The sequence below is a fragment of the Urocitellus parryii genome (genome assembly GCF_045843805.1).
Source record: "Urocitellus parryii isolate mUroPar1 chromosome 13 unlocalized genomic scaffold, mUroPar1.hap1 SUPER_13_unloc_10, whole genome shotgun sequence".
NCBI classification, from domain to species: Eukaryota; Metazoa; Chordata; class Mammalia; order Rodentia; family Sciuridae; genus Urocitellus; species Urocitellus parryii.
This window is the reverse complement of record NW_027551762.1, coordinates 1,362,652-1,377,887: the sequence shown is the minus strand read 5'-3', so window position 1 is coordinate 1,377,887 and position 15,236 is coordinate 1,362,652. Positions and strand designations below refer to the sequence as shown.

The following is a 15,236-nucleotide window of genomic DNA, read 5'->3' as shown; positions in this document are numbered from 1 at the left end:
AATAAGCTCTATAGACTCACTTTTAGTGTTTTGTTCTCCAACATACAATATTGCTGGTTCTCATATCCTATTTACTGTCTTCAGCTGCATCCATCAAGACTTTTTTTTTTTTTTTTTTTGGTGGTGCTGGGGATTGAAGCCAGGGCCTTGCACATGTGAGGCAAGCACTCTTCCAACTGAGCTATATCCCTAGCCTCACATCAAGACATTTTAAATCAACATTAATTGTCACTAAATGATTTTTCTATCATTTATTTCAAAACGATTTTAATGTGGTCGTGTTTATTTTATTAAGAATTTTTCTCTCTGCTTTGAGACAGTGCAATAAGAATATTTTCCCCTTATGCAAACACTAGAGAACCCTGTGCATGAGAGAATAAAAGAGGCCCACAAAGAATGAAAGTTGTTGTGTTTTAAAAGGATGAGGAAACTATTATTGTGTATCTTTTGATTCATAAGGTTTTTCCCCCCCTTTCTGTTAGAGATTGGGTAATTCAGAGGATTACCTCATATGCATCCTGGCATCTCAGTTTCCATATAGAAAAACAAACTTTTATCGTGGGTTGTGTTTCTTCTTAAAACTTCTCATTTTAATGACTGGGACCAGGATAAGCTCTCTTGGGTTCCAGTGGGTTCCAGAAATATTGAGAACCCAACCCTGGTTGTAATCTGGTTAGTTAAGAAAGAAATATGTAAATAAAGAAACCAAGTTGAGAGTGAAAGCAAGTTTGAAATCTCCATCAAAGGCCATTAGAAAGCAGAGCTGCTTATTAAAATCATATTGGCCCAGTGGTGACGGTTAGTTTTGTTTTTTTTTTTTTGGGGGGGGGACTGGGAATTGAACCCAGGGGCACTCAACCACTGAGGCACATTCCCTGTCTATTTTTATGTTTTATTTAAAGACAGGACCTCGCTAAATTGTTGGGGCTGGCTTTGAACTTGCAATCCTCTTGCTTTGATGATTAGTATTAGTATTTTGAAACCTCTAGTTGAAACGTGGAATATGAAGGTGGCAATTTTCAGTTTTCTATGCATTTGGAAGATAATTTTTGCTTTGATGACAAAGCAATCAATATCCTCTACCATATTTTTCATTGTCTTTTGCTGCCTTCTTTCAGTGTTCCCCATATACAGAGTGCAATCATGAGATTGCTTTTGTAGGATTAAATGAGCTGCTGGGCACGGTGGCACATGTCTCTAATCCCAGCGACTTGGGAGGCTGAGGCAGGAGGATTGTAAGTTCATAACCAGCCTCAACAATTTGGGGAGGCCCTAATCAAGTTAGCAAAATAAAACATACAAAGGGTTGGAGATGTGGCTCAGTGGTTAAGTGCTCCTGGGTTCAATCCCTGCTACCCAAAATAAAGAAAGAAAGAAAGAATGATTAAATGAACTATTACGTTCAAAGTAGTTAGCTGTGGCTATTATAAAAAATAAAGAGAATCAATAACATGTTTTGCCGCAACATTTTCCTTCTTATTAATATCCTCCTAATCTCAGACATGTCATTGCTCAGCCCAAATGCCAGCACTTCCATTAAAGCTTTCCCCCTGTCACCCATCAGAATTAATTGCCCTTCTATATTCTTTTTACTTTTCCCTATATGTTTATTATAGCCCTTAATACTTAATGGATTTTATTATGTATGTCCTGGAAACTTGGGACCATTTCTTACCCATCCTTTTAATCAAACCCTAGCATGGCAATTATTTTAAATTAAACAGCATTGTGGTGGAGGAGAGGATTAAAAAAAAAGTGTGACCCTGATAATGTGTTTTAGTTTTCTTTTATTATCGTAAAGTGTTGGGTGAGGCCAGGGATCCAAGGTGGTGGTCCCAGAATCCTAGGATTCTTGGCTAGGCCCTGGGCTATGTGTTTGGAAGTAAAGCTAAGATTTTGGGTGCTGCTTTTCACAGGATGCAAACTCTGTCTGAGGTCGAATATTCATTATCCAACTCACAAAGAAGTCTCCCCAGATGGGAAGCCTTGAATTATTTATGCAGTGTTTATCTCTGAGTTTACTTCCCATCACAACCAATTAAGGCTATTTGGTTTCATTAAAAATAGCATTTTCTCATTTGGGAAAACATTTATCTGAAGGAAATTTAAATTTACCCACTCAGAGGCTCCAAAGCTGGTGTGGAGTTAGCTCTTCCACCCTTAGCCAAGAAACAGAAAAGGAAACCCATGCCGTTTTTCTCTGCAATGGAGATATATATATCCATATATATATATATTTTTCCCCTTCTTAAATCTTTAACAGATATGAATTAGTAGAATCAAGCTTCATTTTTGTCCAGATTCTAGATTTAAATCTCTGCACATCAGAAATACATGTGGCACCTAAAGTAGATTGCATTGCTTCCTCCATCCTTCCTTCCCCCTCTCGTTTCTTTCAGTTTTGGTACTTGGGATTGAACCCACGGGTTCTTTAGCACTGAACTACATTTGCAGTCCTCTCTCTCTACATTCCTGAGGCTGGCCTCAATCTTGCAATCCTCCTGCCTCAGCCTCCACTGGGATAATAGGCATGGCCAATGCCCCAGGCTGCATTTCTGATTTTTATACCATGGCAAGTGCCTTTAGTAATTAGTTCAAGTAGCTTTGTATACAAGGAATGGTGCCTGTCACCCAAGGCCTTCATGACTGCATGAAATATGTTCTGTCTTCTTTTCACCAGCCTATAATCCATGTTTCGGAGCCCCTGCCTCCCCTGGCTGTGATGGGATTCCATTTATACCATGCTCTAGTTTTGCCAGATATCACACAAGGTTTGCATGAAGTCATTGATGCCATTTTTGAAACAGGACTTACATTGGATGGGCAAAGGGGACGACATTAAGGGCCAGGCAAGACTGAGTGACCCCTCAGCCAGGATGTCTCAAAAGCATTATTCTGGCAGGCTATCGTGGGTGAGACTGTGACCGTAGCAGGTGGTTGGCTTTTGCAAGGTGTATTTGCTGCTCCCTTCTTCCTAGAAGCTAGTTTCAGAAGGCAGCATTCACAGTCTTTCTTAGCCAAGAGTGAGGTCCTATCAAACTTTGGTAGTTATGCTTACCCTCTCCTCCCCGAGCACTCTCTATCTACTCTGAGTTTCATAAAGTGCCAATTATAACCCATTAGGCAAGAATGAAATTGGAACAAGCCTTATAAAACTGGCTGACACTGATGGATGATGACTCTAGTCTGTCCCCTGCCTCCCAGTGTTAGGGAACAGACAGATGAGGATGGTGGGAACATGAGTTAAGAGAGTTAATTCTATAAAATGGGCCCACAGTGCTGAGCCCCACATGCTTTCTTTTCAAGAAGCAATTCCCCTGCAGCCCTGCTGGCCTCTGTGGACAGGACATGGCACATTCCTCAGCAAACTACTTGTTCACTGCAGGAAAAATGCAGGCCCAAGATAATGTCAATGGGAGGAACCCAGGAGACCAGATCCTGAAGCCCTGGGAGATAAGAATAGTTTCTCCTAACCATAAAATCTTAAGAATATATGATTAAGAATCCAATTACAACTAGTCAACATGGGCCAGGGTGACCTAGAGTTGCCATGACAGTGGGGACTTGAAAGTCTGGTGTCACCTCCATCAGTCAAAAGCCAAAGAGTGGACCTGGGTGGGACTCTCTGGAAACTTCTCTGGGATCCTAATAAAACTGGAGTGGTGGAGACTTATGGTCCGTCTCCTCTCTGAGAGGACCCACTCTCTGCCTTGAGAGTGTCCCCTTTCCCTTTTCGTATCTGTTCAATAAACTCATTCCTGTTACTCTGAGTGACGTGTCTGAAAGTTTTCTGACTTGGTCATGAGAACCAGGGTTTGAAGAAGGGTCTTCATGCTGCCTCAGTTTCTCAGAAGGCCCTAGCTCTGTAATATCAGGATATCCTTGCCTATTCTCCTCCTCTCTGGCCTACCATCATATCTGCTGTAAGGGTTAGGTGAGTTCATGTCGTTGTCATAAACTGCAATGAACTGCTCTTGTAGAATTCTAAAAGTCAAGAGATATCAAGCAGAAGGGCATATTCAGCTGTTTAAAATTTGACCTAATATCTGAGAATTTAAGACAAAGATGATGTGGCAATCTGGAGGTCCTCAGTGTCCAAGCAAGTCTCCTGAGGGGCAGGGGAAGAATAGAAGCCATTTGCTGCAGAGTGACTGGGAGAGGAGTCATCTCTGCAAAAATGGGGAATACTTTCAAGTTATTTGACTGGCAATCGGGGAGGGAAAAGGGATCTTGGTAAAGGGATCTTGGTAAAGTTGCCTGCAAATCAACAGACATGACCAATTATCCAGAAGTCTTAACTTGGAAGATTTAGGTCTCAAACACACCAAGAACACAGACCCAAAGCTATAACAGACACTGACCAAGATGACATGTCTAGAATAGGGCTTCGTTTCCAATTAGGACAGAAAAAAGAGCCATGGATAAACCAGATTAAGAAATGCACGCTGGGAGTATCAAACACATGCTCACCCAGGGGGCAGGGCCATCCTGGGGATTCACTGATCTCCCCTAACACATGCCTCAGGGGACCAGGACCCTGAGACTCACTCAATGTAGTACATCTCACAAGCGTCACTCCACCCAGGCTTTCTGAGCTCTTCTCCTCTCCTGATGAACACAGTGTGGAGCTTGGGGTCAGAGGTGACAGGCTTGGAGATGATGGCATGGAAGTTCACGGTGAAACCATCCTTTGGGTTCAGCCAGCTGGAAGAGGGAAGGGACCACTATGGCAGCTGACTGGTCCTGGCCTGGCCTACCTCCTCCATTCTTTACTGGTCATTTTCACATCTGGCTAGTGACCACCATGAGTGGCCAAGAAGAAGAGAGGAGTGTGTGGGACCCTGGTCTGGCCAGCCTGCCTCCCCAAGAAATCTGCTGAACACGTCACAGGGGCTCTCAACAGGCACAGTTGGCATCCCTGTGCCTTGGGCCAGGGCAGGTCCGCCTGGTACCTCATGGGGAAAGCCTGCATGCTGGCCTTCTGGTTCTTTTGCTCCTTTTCCTTTGTCACAGCAACTGCATAATTTTTGTTACTCCCTTTTGGCTTCATCGGGTCTTTGGGCTCTGAGCTGTTTTAACCTGATTTTTTTTTTTCCCAGAAGCAGCCAATCTGTCCTTGGTCTAGAATAAGTAACCAAGCCCCAACCCCAAAGATTGCCCTTCAGCCATGCATCTCACAGCAGCCTGGGTGGACTGTCCAGTCCTTCCAGGCTAATCCCATGGCCTCTGAGGATGCTTCCCAACCTTGCATGGCCTCTCCTCCCTCACTCCCTTCTAGGGACACTAGTTCCATGTGGGTGCCTAAATTGAGCCTCACCTACAGCGTCAGAATTTATCTGTGATGTGAGCAATAAATTCTACTTAAGCAGTTTGAATTACAATTTTGGTAATTTGTAACCAAAAGATTTCTAATAATTCAAATAATTAAACCTCAGATTAGGTTGTTTTCTTCTCACAGAAGTGAAAACTAAGTCCAGGTGACCAATGTCCCAACTGCCAGGATGAAATGGATGCCAGGGTCTTGTAGATACCTGCAGGTGATTGCATGGCACAGAGGACCCTCCAGGTCCATCAGAGCACACACCCTGCCTCAACCTTAGAACAGATGCCAGGTGCCCTCTAGGAGGGGGCAGCTCCCAGGCAAGGCTCTGGCCTTTAAGAGGGCAGGCACTATGGTGTGGGACTTGCAGGTGCCCTGAGGAGGGCCTGGTTGTACCCTCTATGACGCAGTGGCATGAAGGCCACAGAAAATGCAAGGGTGGCCCAGAAAAGCCCCTTGGAGGGACCCCAGCCAGTTTCTGGAAGACAACTGCCAGAGATCACTCTGACAAGCATGCCTGTCCTGAGGTGCAGGAGAAAGTTCTCAAGACAGATTGGCCCGGGGCTGGAATCTGACTAGGTAAGCAGCCCAGTAGTGCAGGTAGATGGGAGTGTTCAGACCAGGCTGCCCACAGCATCAGGTCCTGTCAGAGCAGAGTACCCCAGCTGCTGAGCATACCATTTTCCTTAGAAATGTGAGGAAGAGCTGGGAGTGGTGGCATATGCCTGTAATCCTAGCAACATAGGAGGCCGAAGCATGAGGATCACAGGTTCAAAGCCAGCCTCAGCAACTTAGTGAGGCCCTGTCTCAAAATAAAATTTTAAAAGGGCTGGGGATATGGTTCTGTGGTTAAATGCCCCTGGGAAATCCCCAGGACAAGAAAAGAAACATGTGGAAGCTCACTGATGCTAGACAAGTGCTCTGCCCCACATGTCCCTGGTGTTAGGTCGGTGGCGGCGACTTGGTGGCGACTTAGTGGCAACTTAGAACAAAGCAGCCCGCTCTGGAAAAGAACATCAATCAGATGCCAGGGGAAATGCCTGCAATCAGCCAGATTTCCTGACTAACGTCTGTCAATCAGCAGGACCCCCTGGCCAATCCTGGAGTTCAGCCTACTCCCCTGACCAACTTCAAGGGGGCAAAGGGACCCTAGAAACACCCTTTCCTGTCCCAAGCCCTTCCCTTCCTGCTGTAAGCCCCATAAAAGTCCAGTCTGGTGGAGCTTCCATGTGGTTTCTCCTCAGACCCTTCTCCTATCCCCTCTGTGGTTCTGATTGAATTCCGCCCGGGAGTGATATCTCAATAAAGCCTCCCCCACCTGATCTGACACCTGGAATACTCCACTTCAAGAGCTCAAATGCCAAATGTAGATTATGATAATTCTGTTACAATTCAAAAGCAAACACACCAGGGCACAGCACAACAGGCTTCACCAGCCTTTTGTGTGGCAGGCACTGGGGACAGAGGGGAGCAAAACTCAGACACCAGATGCCACTGCCCAGGCCTCTTCCCCACCTGGTGGATATTCGCTCTTGTCCTAGGTTGGGCCTCCACTGGAGCCTTCTAGGAGGCCTCGTGGGGGACCTCATTATCTGGTCTTCACCCATTGTTAGACAGGGCCCCACCCACCCACGCCAGGGCCTGGACTGAACCCCACCCACCCTGGGCCCCAGAGGCAAGGCTGCTCCTCCCCCAGTAGGCCCTCCACCATCCTGGTTCCAAGCAGCATAATGCTCACCTCCTGAGAACCCTGACGCTTTAGAAAAGATAATACTAAGTGAAGTTAGCCAATCCCCAAAAAACAAATGCTCAATATTTTCTCTGATATAAGGAGGCTGATTCATAGTGGGGTAAGGAGGGGGAGCATGGGGGTAATAGATGAATTCTAGATAGGGAAGAGGGGTGAAAGGGAAGGGAAGGGGGCAGGGGGTTAGCAAAGATGGTGGAATGTGATAGACATCATTATCCAAAGTACATGTATGAAGACACAAATTGGTGTCAATATACTTTATATACAACCAGAGATATGAAAAATTGCACTGTATATTTGTAATAAGAATTGTAATGCATTCCACTGTAAATTATTAGTATTTTTAAAATTGATTTTATTATTTTTTTAAATTACATGACAACAGTGGGATACACTACAATTCTTATTACCCATTCAGAGCACAATTTTTCATATCTCTAAATATCAAGTATGTTCAAGCCAATTTATGCATTTATACACGTACTTTTTTTGCATTATGATTCTTTTTTTAATATTTATTTTTTTAGTTGCAGTTGGACACAATACCTTTATTCCATTCATTTATTTTTATGTGGTGCTGAGGATCGAACCCAGGGCCCCACGCACGCTAAGCAAGTGCTCTACTGCTGAGCCACAATCCCAGCCCTGCATTCCAAATATTTTTTTTAATTATTATTTATTTTTTAGTTTTAGGTTGGCACAATATTTTTATTTTATTTTTTTGTGGTGCTGAGGATCGAACCCAGTGCCCCGCTCATACCAGGTGAATGCGCTACCACTTGAGCCACATCTCCAGCCCCTACAATTCTTAATGCACATATATATACCACAATTTTTCATAACTCTGTTTGTAATAAAGTATGTTGACATTCAATTCAAGTCTTCATATATGTACTTTGTATAATGATATCCTTCACATTCCACCTTCCTTGCCAATCCCCTGCCCCCTTCCTTTCCCTCCCACCCCTCTTCCCTATCCAGAATTAATATAATCCTCCCATGCTCTCCATTCCTACCCCACTATGAGTCACCCTCCTTATATCAGAGAAAACATTTGGCATTTGTTTTCTGGGGATTGGCTAACTAACTTCACTTAGCATTATCTTCTCCACTGTTACCCATTTACCTGCAAATGCCATGATTTTTTTCTTTTTTAATGCTGAGTAATATTCCATTGTGTATATATGCCACATTTTTTTTTTATCCATTCACTGAAGGACACCTATCCATTCACTGAAGGACACTCCACAGCTTAGCTATTGTGAATTGTGCTGCTATAAACATTGATGTGGCTGTGTCCCTGTAGCATGCTGTTTTTAAGTCATTTGGGTATAGTCCAAGAAGTGGAATAGCTGGGTCAAATGGTGGTTCCATCCCCAGATTTTCAAGGAATCTCCATACTGCTTTCCAAATTGGCTGCACCAATTTGCAGTCCCACCAGCAGTGTATGAGTGTACCTTTTCCTCCACATCCTCACCTACACTTATTGTTGTTTGTCTTCATAATAGCTGCCATTCTGCTGGAGTGAGATGATATCTTAGAGTAGTAGTGATTTGCATTTCTCTGATTGCTACAGATGATGAGCATTTTTTCATGTATTTGTTGATTGATTGTATATCCTCTTCTGAGAAGTGTCTGTTCAGGTCCTTGGCCCATTTGTTGATGGGTTGTTTTTTCGGTGTTTAGCTTTTAGAGTTCTTTATATACCCTAGAAATTAGTGCTCTATGTGATGTGTGAGGGGTAAAAATTTGCTCCTAGGATGTAGGCTCTCTGTTCACCTCACAATTGTTTCTTTTGCTGAGAAGAAACTTTTTTAATTTGATTCCATCCCATTTATTGATTCTTGGTTTCAATTCTTGTGCTATAGGAGTCTTATTAAGGAAGTTGGAGCCTAATCCCACATGATGAAGATTACTTTTGCTTCTGTTAGACACAGAGTCTCTAGTCTAATTCCTAGGTCCTTGATCTATTTTGAGTTAAGCTTTGTGTATGGTGAGAGATAGGGGTTTAATTTCATTTTGTTGCATATGGATTTCCAGTTTTCCCACCACCATTTGTTGAAGAGGCTATCTTTTCTCCAATACATGTTTTTTGCACCTTTGTCTAATATAAGATAATTGTAATTCTGGGGGTTAGTCTCTGTGTCCTCTATTCTGTACCATTGGTCTACCAGTCTGTTTTTGGTACCAATACCGTGCTGCTTTTGTTACTGTTGCTCTATAGTATAGTTTAAGGTCTGGTATAGTGATGCCACCTGCCTCACTCTTCCTGCTAAGGAGTGCTTTAGCTATTCTGGGTCTCCTATTTTTCCAGATGAATTTCTTAATTGCCTTTTCTATTTCTATGAGGAATGCCATTGGGATTTTGATCGGAATTGCATTAAATCTGTATAGTGCTTTTGGTAGTATGGTCATTTTAATAATATTAATTCTGCCTATCCAAGAGCAAAATAGATCTTTCCATATTCTAAGTTCTTCTTTGATTTCCTTCTTTAGGGTTCTGTAGTTTTCAAGGTATAGATCTTTCACCTCTTTCATTAAGTTGATTCCCAAGTAACTTTTTTTTTTTTTTGAGGATATTGTGAATGGTGTAGTTTTCCTCATTTCCTTCTCAGAGGCTTTGTCACTGATATACAGAAATGCCTTTGATTTATGAGTGTTGATTTTTATATCCTGCTACTTTGCTGAATTCATTTACTAGTTCTAGAAATTTTCTGGTGGAGTTTTTTGGGTCTTCTAGGTATAGAATCATATCATCAGCAAATAGTGCTAATTTAAGTTCTACTTTTCCTATACTTTGATTTCTTTTGTCTGTCTAATTGCTATGTTGAATAGAAGTGGTGAAAGAGGGCATCCCTGTCTTGTTCCAGTTTTTAGAGGGGATGACTTCAATTTTTCTCTGTTTAGAATGATATTGGCCTGAGGCTTAGCCTAGATATCCTTTATGATATTGAGATATGTTCCTGGTATCCCTAGTTTTTCTAGTGTTTTGAAAATAAAGTGGTGCTGTATTTTGTCAAATGCTTTTTCTGCATCTATCAAGATGATCATATGATTCTTATCTTTAAGTCTATTGATGTGATGAATTACATTTATTGATTTCCATACGTTGAACTAACCTTGCATCCCTGGGATGAATCCCACTTGATCATGGTGAAAAATCTTTTTGATGTGTTTTTGTATTCATGTTACAAGAATTTTATTGATAATTTTTGCATCTATATTCATTAGAATATATTGGTCTGAAGTTTTCTTTCTTTGATGTGTCTTTGCCTGGTTTTGGGATCAGGGTGATATTGGCCTCATAGAATGAGCTTGTAATTATTGCTTCTTTTTCTATTTCCTGAAATAAATTGAATAGTATTCTGACTGGTGATCATTAAAAAGAAGAAAGTAGTCTGGGTAAAGGAATAGTGTGCCAAAAATGTCTTCTATATCCAGCAGTTTTAGTCTTCAAGAAATAGACCTTGGATAAGAATAAATTAAGGGAATTAATGACAACTAGATTAGTATCACTTAAGATACTTGTTATGGTTTTGATCCAGAATGTCCCCCAAAAGGCTCATACTCTGGCAGGTTGGTCTTCAGTGCAATAGTATAGAGGCATGGGGCTTTTAGAAAATGATGGAATCTTGAGGAATCTGACTCCTAAATGGATTAATCCATTGCTGACTTCATAATATGAATGGATTACTAGGAGGTAGTGGAAAACTGTAGGAAGTCAGATCTAGTTGAAGGGAGTGGGTCCTTGGGGGCAGGACCTTGGGAACTATATCTTGTCACCAGCCTCTTCCTGTCCCTCTCTCTGATTCACAGCTTCCAGAAGATGAGCAACTTTCCTCTGCCAAGTCCATTTGACATGATGTTTGGCCTCACCTTAGGAAAATGGAGCTGACCAACCACAGAATGAAACCTCTGAAGCCATGAGGTAAAAATAAATCTTTCTTTCTCTAAGAGTTTTCCTCAGATATTATGTCAACAGTGATGAAATGCTAACGTAATACAAAAGGGAATGCTTGAATACTTCCATAATAAGAAGGAAGATCAAATCATCACCAAATGTGAAAAAAATAAGTCCTACTAAAGAAGTAGTCATGGAGCTACTCAGAAGCAAATGAGAAATAGTAAAGAATCACACAATATCAATATAGTAAAACATCAAGATGAATAAGACAGGAAGAAAAAAAACATGGAATATTCAAAACCACCAGAAGAAAAAAGAGCAAAATGACAGGAACAAGCATATACCTTTTGATAATCACCCTGAATGTAAATGATTTTAATTTTCCATATAAAAGATGCAGATTGGTTAAATGAATTAAAAATCAAGACCTAACAATATGCTGCCTACAAGAAACTTACTTCATATGCAAAAACATACACACACCTATAGTGAAAGGATGGAAAATGATGCTCTGAGAAAAGGGAATCCAACAGCAAAAATTAGTAAGCTGCATTTATAATTGATAAAATAGACTTTAAAACAAAATCAGAAGATACAAGAAATCACTATATATTGATCAAAGGAACAATTCATTACCCTTGTAAATGTATAAGCAATAAGTCTTGGAGCACCCAACTTTTAAAAACAAACATGAGTTGAGATAAAGGGAAAGATAGAATGAATACATTTTTTTGTACTTTTTAAATTTATAGTCTATATATGAATATAATCTTATGTACTAATCATGTGCATTATGTACTAATCCCTTGAACAATTTGGAAAGATAGGTCACAATAAATTCAGACCAAAAACAATCTACAAAGAAACATCAGATTTACTTTACACTATAGATCTGTGAGGACAAGTGCATGAAGTACTGCATACATGGCATACATTAAGGACGCCTGAGCCGCAAACCACTCCCCTCATGCTAGGCACGTGAGCCGTAAACTGCTTACTCTTGTAGGCACAGTCCTGGACATGAGGCCATGTGTTGTGGTCCCAGTGCTTACTCCACGACCAGCTCTTCAATTGGTTGCTGCAAGGACAGTTGGCCAGAAATTGCATTGATGGCTGCCTGTAATCTGCTTAGCTACTGCCTAAATATATATACATATTTACTATGCAATAAAATCAGACCTGCTTCCTGCATGGTCTCTGGAGGTCTTGATTGGCCACTCTGAAGACACACTCTTCTCTACCCTGTTCTGTGGACCTGCTCGCTAGATGAGAGACAGCCCATGCATAGATCAAATAGACTTAACAAACATCTACAAAATATTCCACCCAACAGTTACGAAATACACATTTTCTTCAGCATAGTAAATGTTTCCCAAAATAGACCAAATATTAGGCCACGGAGCAACTCCCACCAGATTTAAAAAAAAATATATATATATATATATATATTGATGGACCTTTATTTTATTTAATGATATGTGGTCCTGAGAACTGAATCCAGGGCCTCACACATACTAGATGAGTGCTCTACCACTGAACCATAACCCCAACACTTCCTACCAGATTTTTGTAAATGAAATAATTTCTTGTATTTTATCTGATCACAATGAAAAGAAACTAGAAATAACTGCAGAAAATACACAAACACATGCAGATTGAGAAACCTATTAAGTGAACAGTAGGTTATAGAAGATATCTTAAAACTCCTTGAATGAAATTAAATGGAACCACAACATATCAGAACAGGGAAAAGAGTGCTAATAGACAAGTTTATAGCAATGATGCCTACATAAAAATAATAATAAAAATAGAACTCAAATCGTTAGTATCATGAGGGCTGGGGCTGAGGCTCTGTGGTAGAGCACTTGCCTGGCACGTGTGAGGCATTAGGTTCAATCCTCAGCACTACATAAAAACAAATAAAATAAAGTCCACCAACAACTAAATTTTTTTTTTTAAAAGTCAGTTGTTTTTGTATAAACCAATAAGAAATTCTCTGAGAAAGTAATCATGAAAGTTATTTTATTATAGCAATGAATAAAGAGGAAGGGAAGAATATAGGGGAAAGGGAAGAATAGGAGAAGGTTAAAGAAAAGAAGAGGAAGAAATACCTAGGAATAAACCTGAGAATGAGAAAGACTTCTACAATGCAAATTATAAAGTATTGAAGAAAGATAATGAAGAACACATTAGAAGTTGGAAATGCCTACTGTGTTCATGAATCAGGAGAACTAGTATTATTAAAATGGCCATACTATCAAAAGCAATCTACAATGCAGTGCCCAACAAAATACCAATGAGACTCTTCACAAAAATAGAAAAAAATTCTAAAATCCATATGTCAGCAAAAAAAAAAAAAAAAAAAAAAAAAATCCAGAATAGCTAAAACAATTTTGAGAAAAAAGAGCAATGCTAGAAACACCATTATACCTGAGAGACATAGTAACAAAAACAGTATAGTAAGTGGCATAAAAAGAAGCAAATATATCAGTGGAACAGAACAGAAAACTCAGAAGTAAATACACACTCGAACTGACTGTCAACAAAGGTACCAAAATATTGGAGAAAGAAAGCCTTCTTCAACAAATGGTGCTGGGAAAACTGGAATACTCCCATGTAGAAGATCAAAACTATATCATCATCTCTTACCCTGTATAAAAATCAACTCAGGATTAAAGATCTTAATGTAAGACAGGATCCTTTGAAACTGCTAGAGAAAACATAGGGGAAATGCTTCAAGACTGTAGCAAAAGTAATGATTTCCAAGATAGGACTCCAACAGCACAGGAAATCAGAATGAGAATGAACTAGCAGGATTGCATCAAATTAAAAAATTTCTGCACTGCTAAGAATATAATCAGCAGAGTGAAGAGAAAACAAAGAGAATAGGAGTCAATCTTTGCCAGTTATACATCTGACAGAGGATGAATACAGGGAAAACTTAACAACCAAAAAGCAAGTAATATGATATAAATGGACAAATGACCTAAAAGACACTTCTCAAAAGAAGACTATTCTCAAACTATTCTATTCAAGATTGTTCTCAAATGCAAATTGCCAATAATTATATATGAAATGCTCAACCTCTTTAGGCATTACAAAAATTCAAATTAAATCTACAAGGAGATTACATCTTAACAAGTTGGGTAAGATGGTTATTCCAGTTAGAATAGGTATTATAAAAAAAAAAAAAACACTTATGTAAACAGAATCATATACAATGTTGTTAAGAATGTAAATTAGTACAACATCTATAGAAAACAGTATGGATGGTCCTCAGAAAATTAAAATAGAACTACCATATGACCCAGCTATACCACTGCTTGATATTTATTCAAAAGAAATGAAGTCAGCAAATAAAAAAGACACCTGAATGACCATGTTTCTTGTGACACTATTCACAATAGGTAAGATATGAACTCAGCCAAGGCACCTGTCAACAGATGCATGAATAAAGCAAATATACTATGTATAAATGATGGAGTATGATTCAGTCAAAAAAAAAATGAATCCTGTCATTTGCAGGAAAACAGAACTGTATCTTGTTAAAGGAAATAATTCAGACACATTAAGGCAAGTATTTCATGTGTTTTCTCATATGTGGAAACTAAAAACCAAAAAAAAAAAAGATATCCAGTAAAAAGGATTATTAGGGACCAGGAAGCAGGTAGCAGGGATAGAGGAAGTTGAAAAAGGGTAGAGAGAAGGACAATGCATTATACATGTATATATGGAAATTACACAATGAAACCTGTTAATTTATACAATAATATGTAATAAATAAATAAATAAATGCATACATATATATGAAAAAGGAGAGATTAGGACAAAGTCACATAAGAAGGAGGACCACGTGAGAACATAGGGAGAAGATGGCATATACAATAATCCAGGGAGATAATTCTCAGAAGAAAACATCCTAATGACATCTGGATTTCAGCCTTACAGCCTCTAGAACTACTATTTTTATTGTTCAAGTGACTCTGTCATGGCACTTTGTTATGGCAGCCCAAGCTGACTCTATATACCCCTTTCTGCAGAGAGAAAGAGAAGGTGGACTCTGCCTTCCCCAATGGCAATCTTGGCCCCATGTCCCTTCACATGGGTCTGCCACTGTGTCCAGCAGCACCTGACACCATTCTCATCATTTCATTGCTTTTTTTTTTTTTTTTTTTTTTTAAATCACATAACAGCCCTAACAGTTTGAAAACTATATGCCAGAATGAGTACAGATGGGCCAGTTCCAGAGTGAATTAAAATGA

The 15,236-nt window shown here is 40.0% G+C and overlaps 1 protein-coding gene across 1 annotated transcript in view; it reads left to right on the top strand.

Annotated features, from left to right (window-relative positions):
* The window catches only part of LOC144251317 (receptor-type tyrosine-protein phosphatase gamma-like), a 152,138-nt gene that overhangs the window by 123,438 nt on the left and 13,464 nt on the right, over positions 1-15,236 (top strand). The window contains exon 4 of the mRNA XM_077794331.1: positions 10,887-10,998. Coding sequence (XP_077650457.1) covers positions 10,887-10,900 — 14 coding nt within the window. The 3' untranslated portion in view covers positions 10,901-10,998. The remainder of the gene's footprint in view (positions 1-10,886; positions 10,999-15,236) is intronic.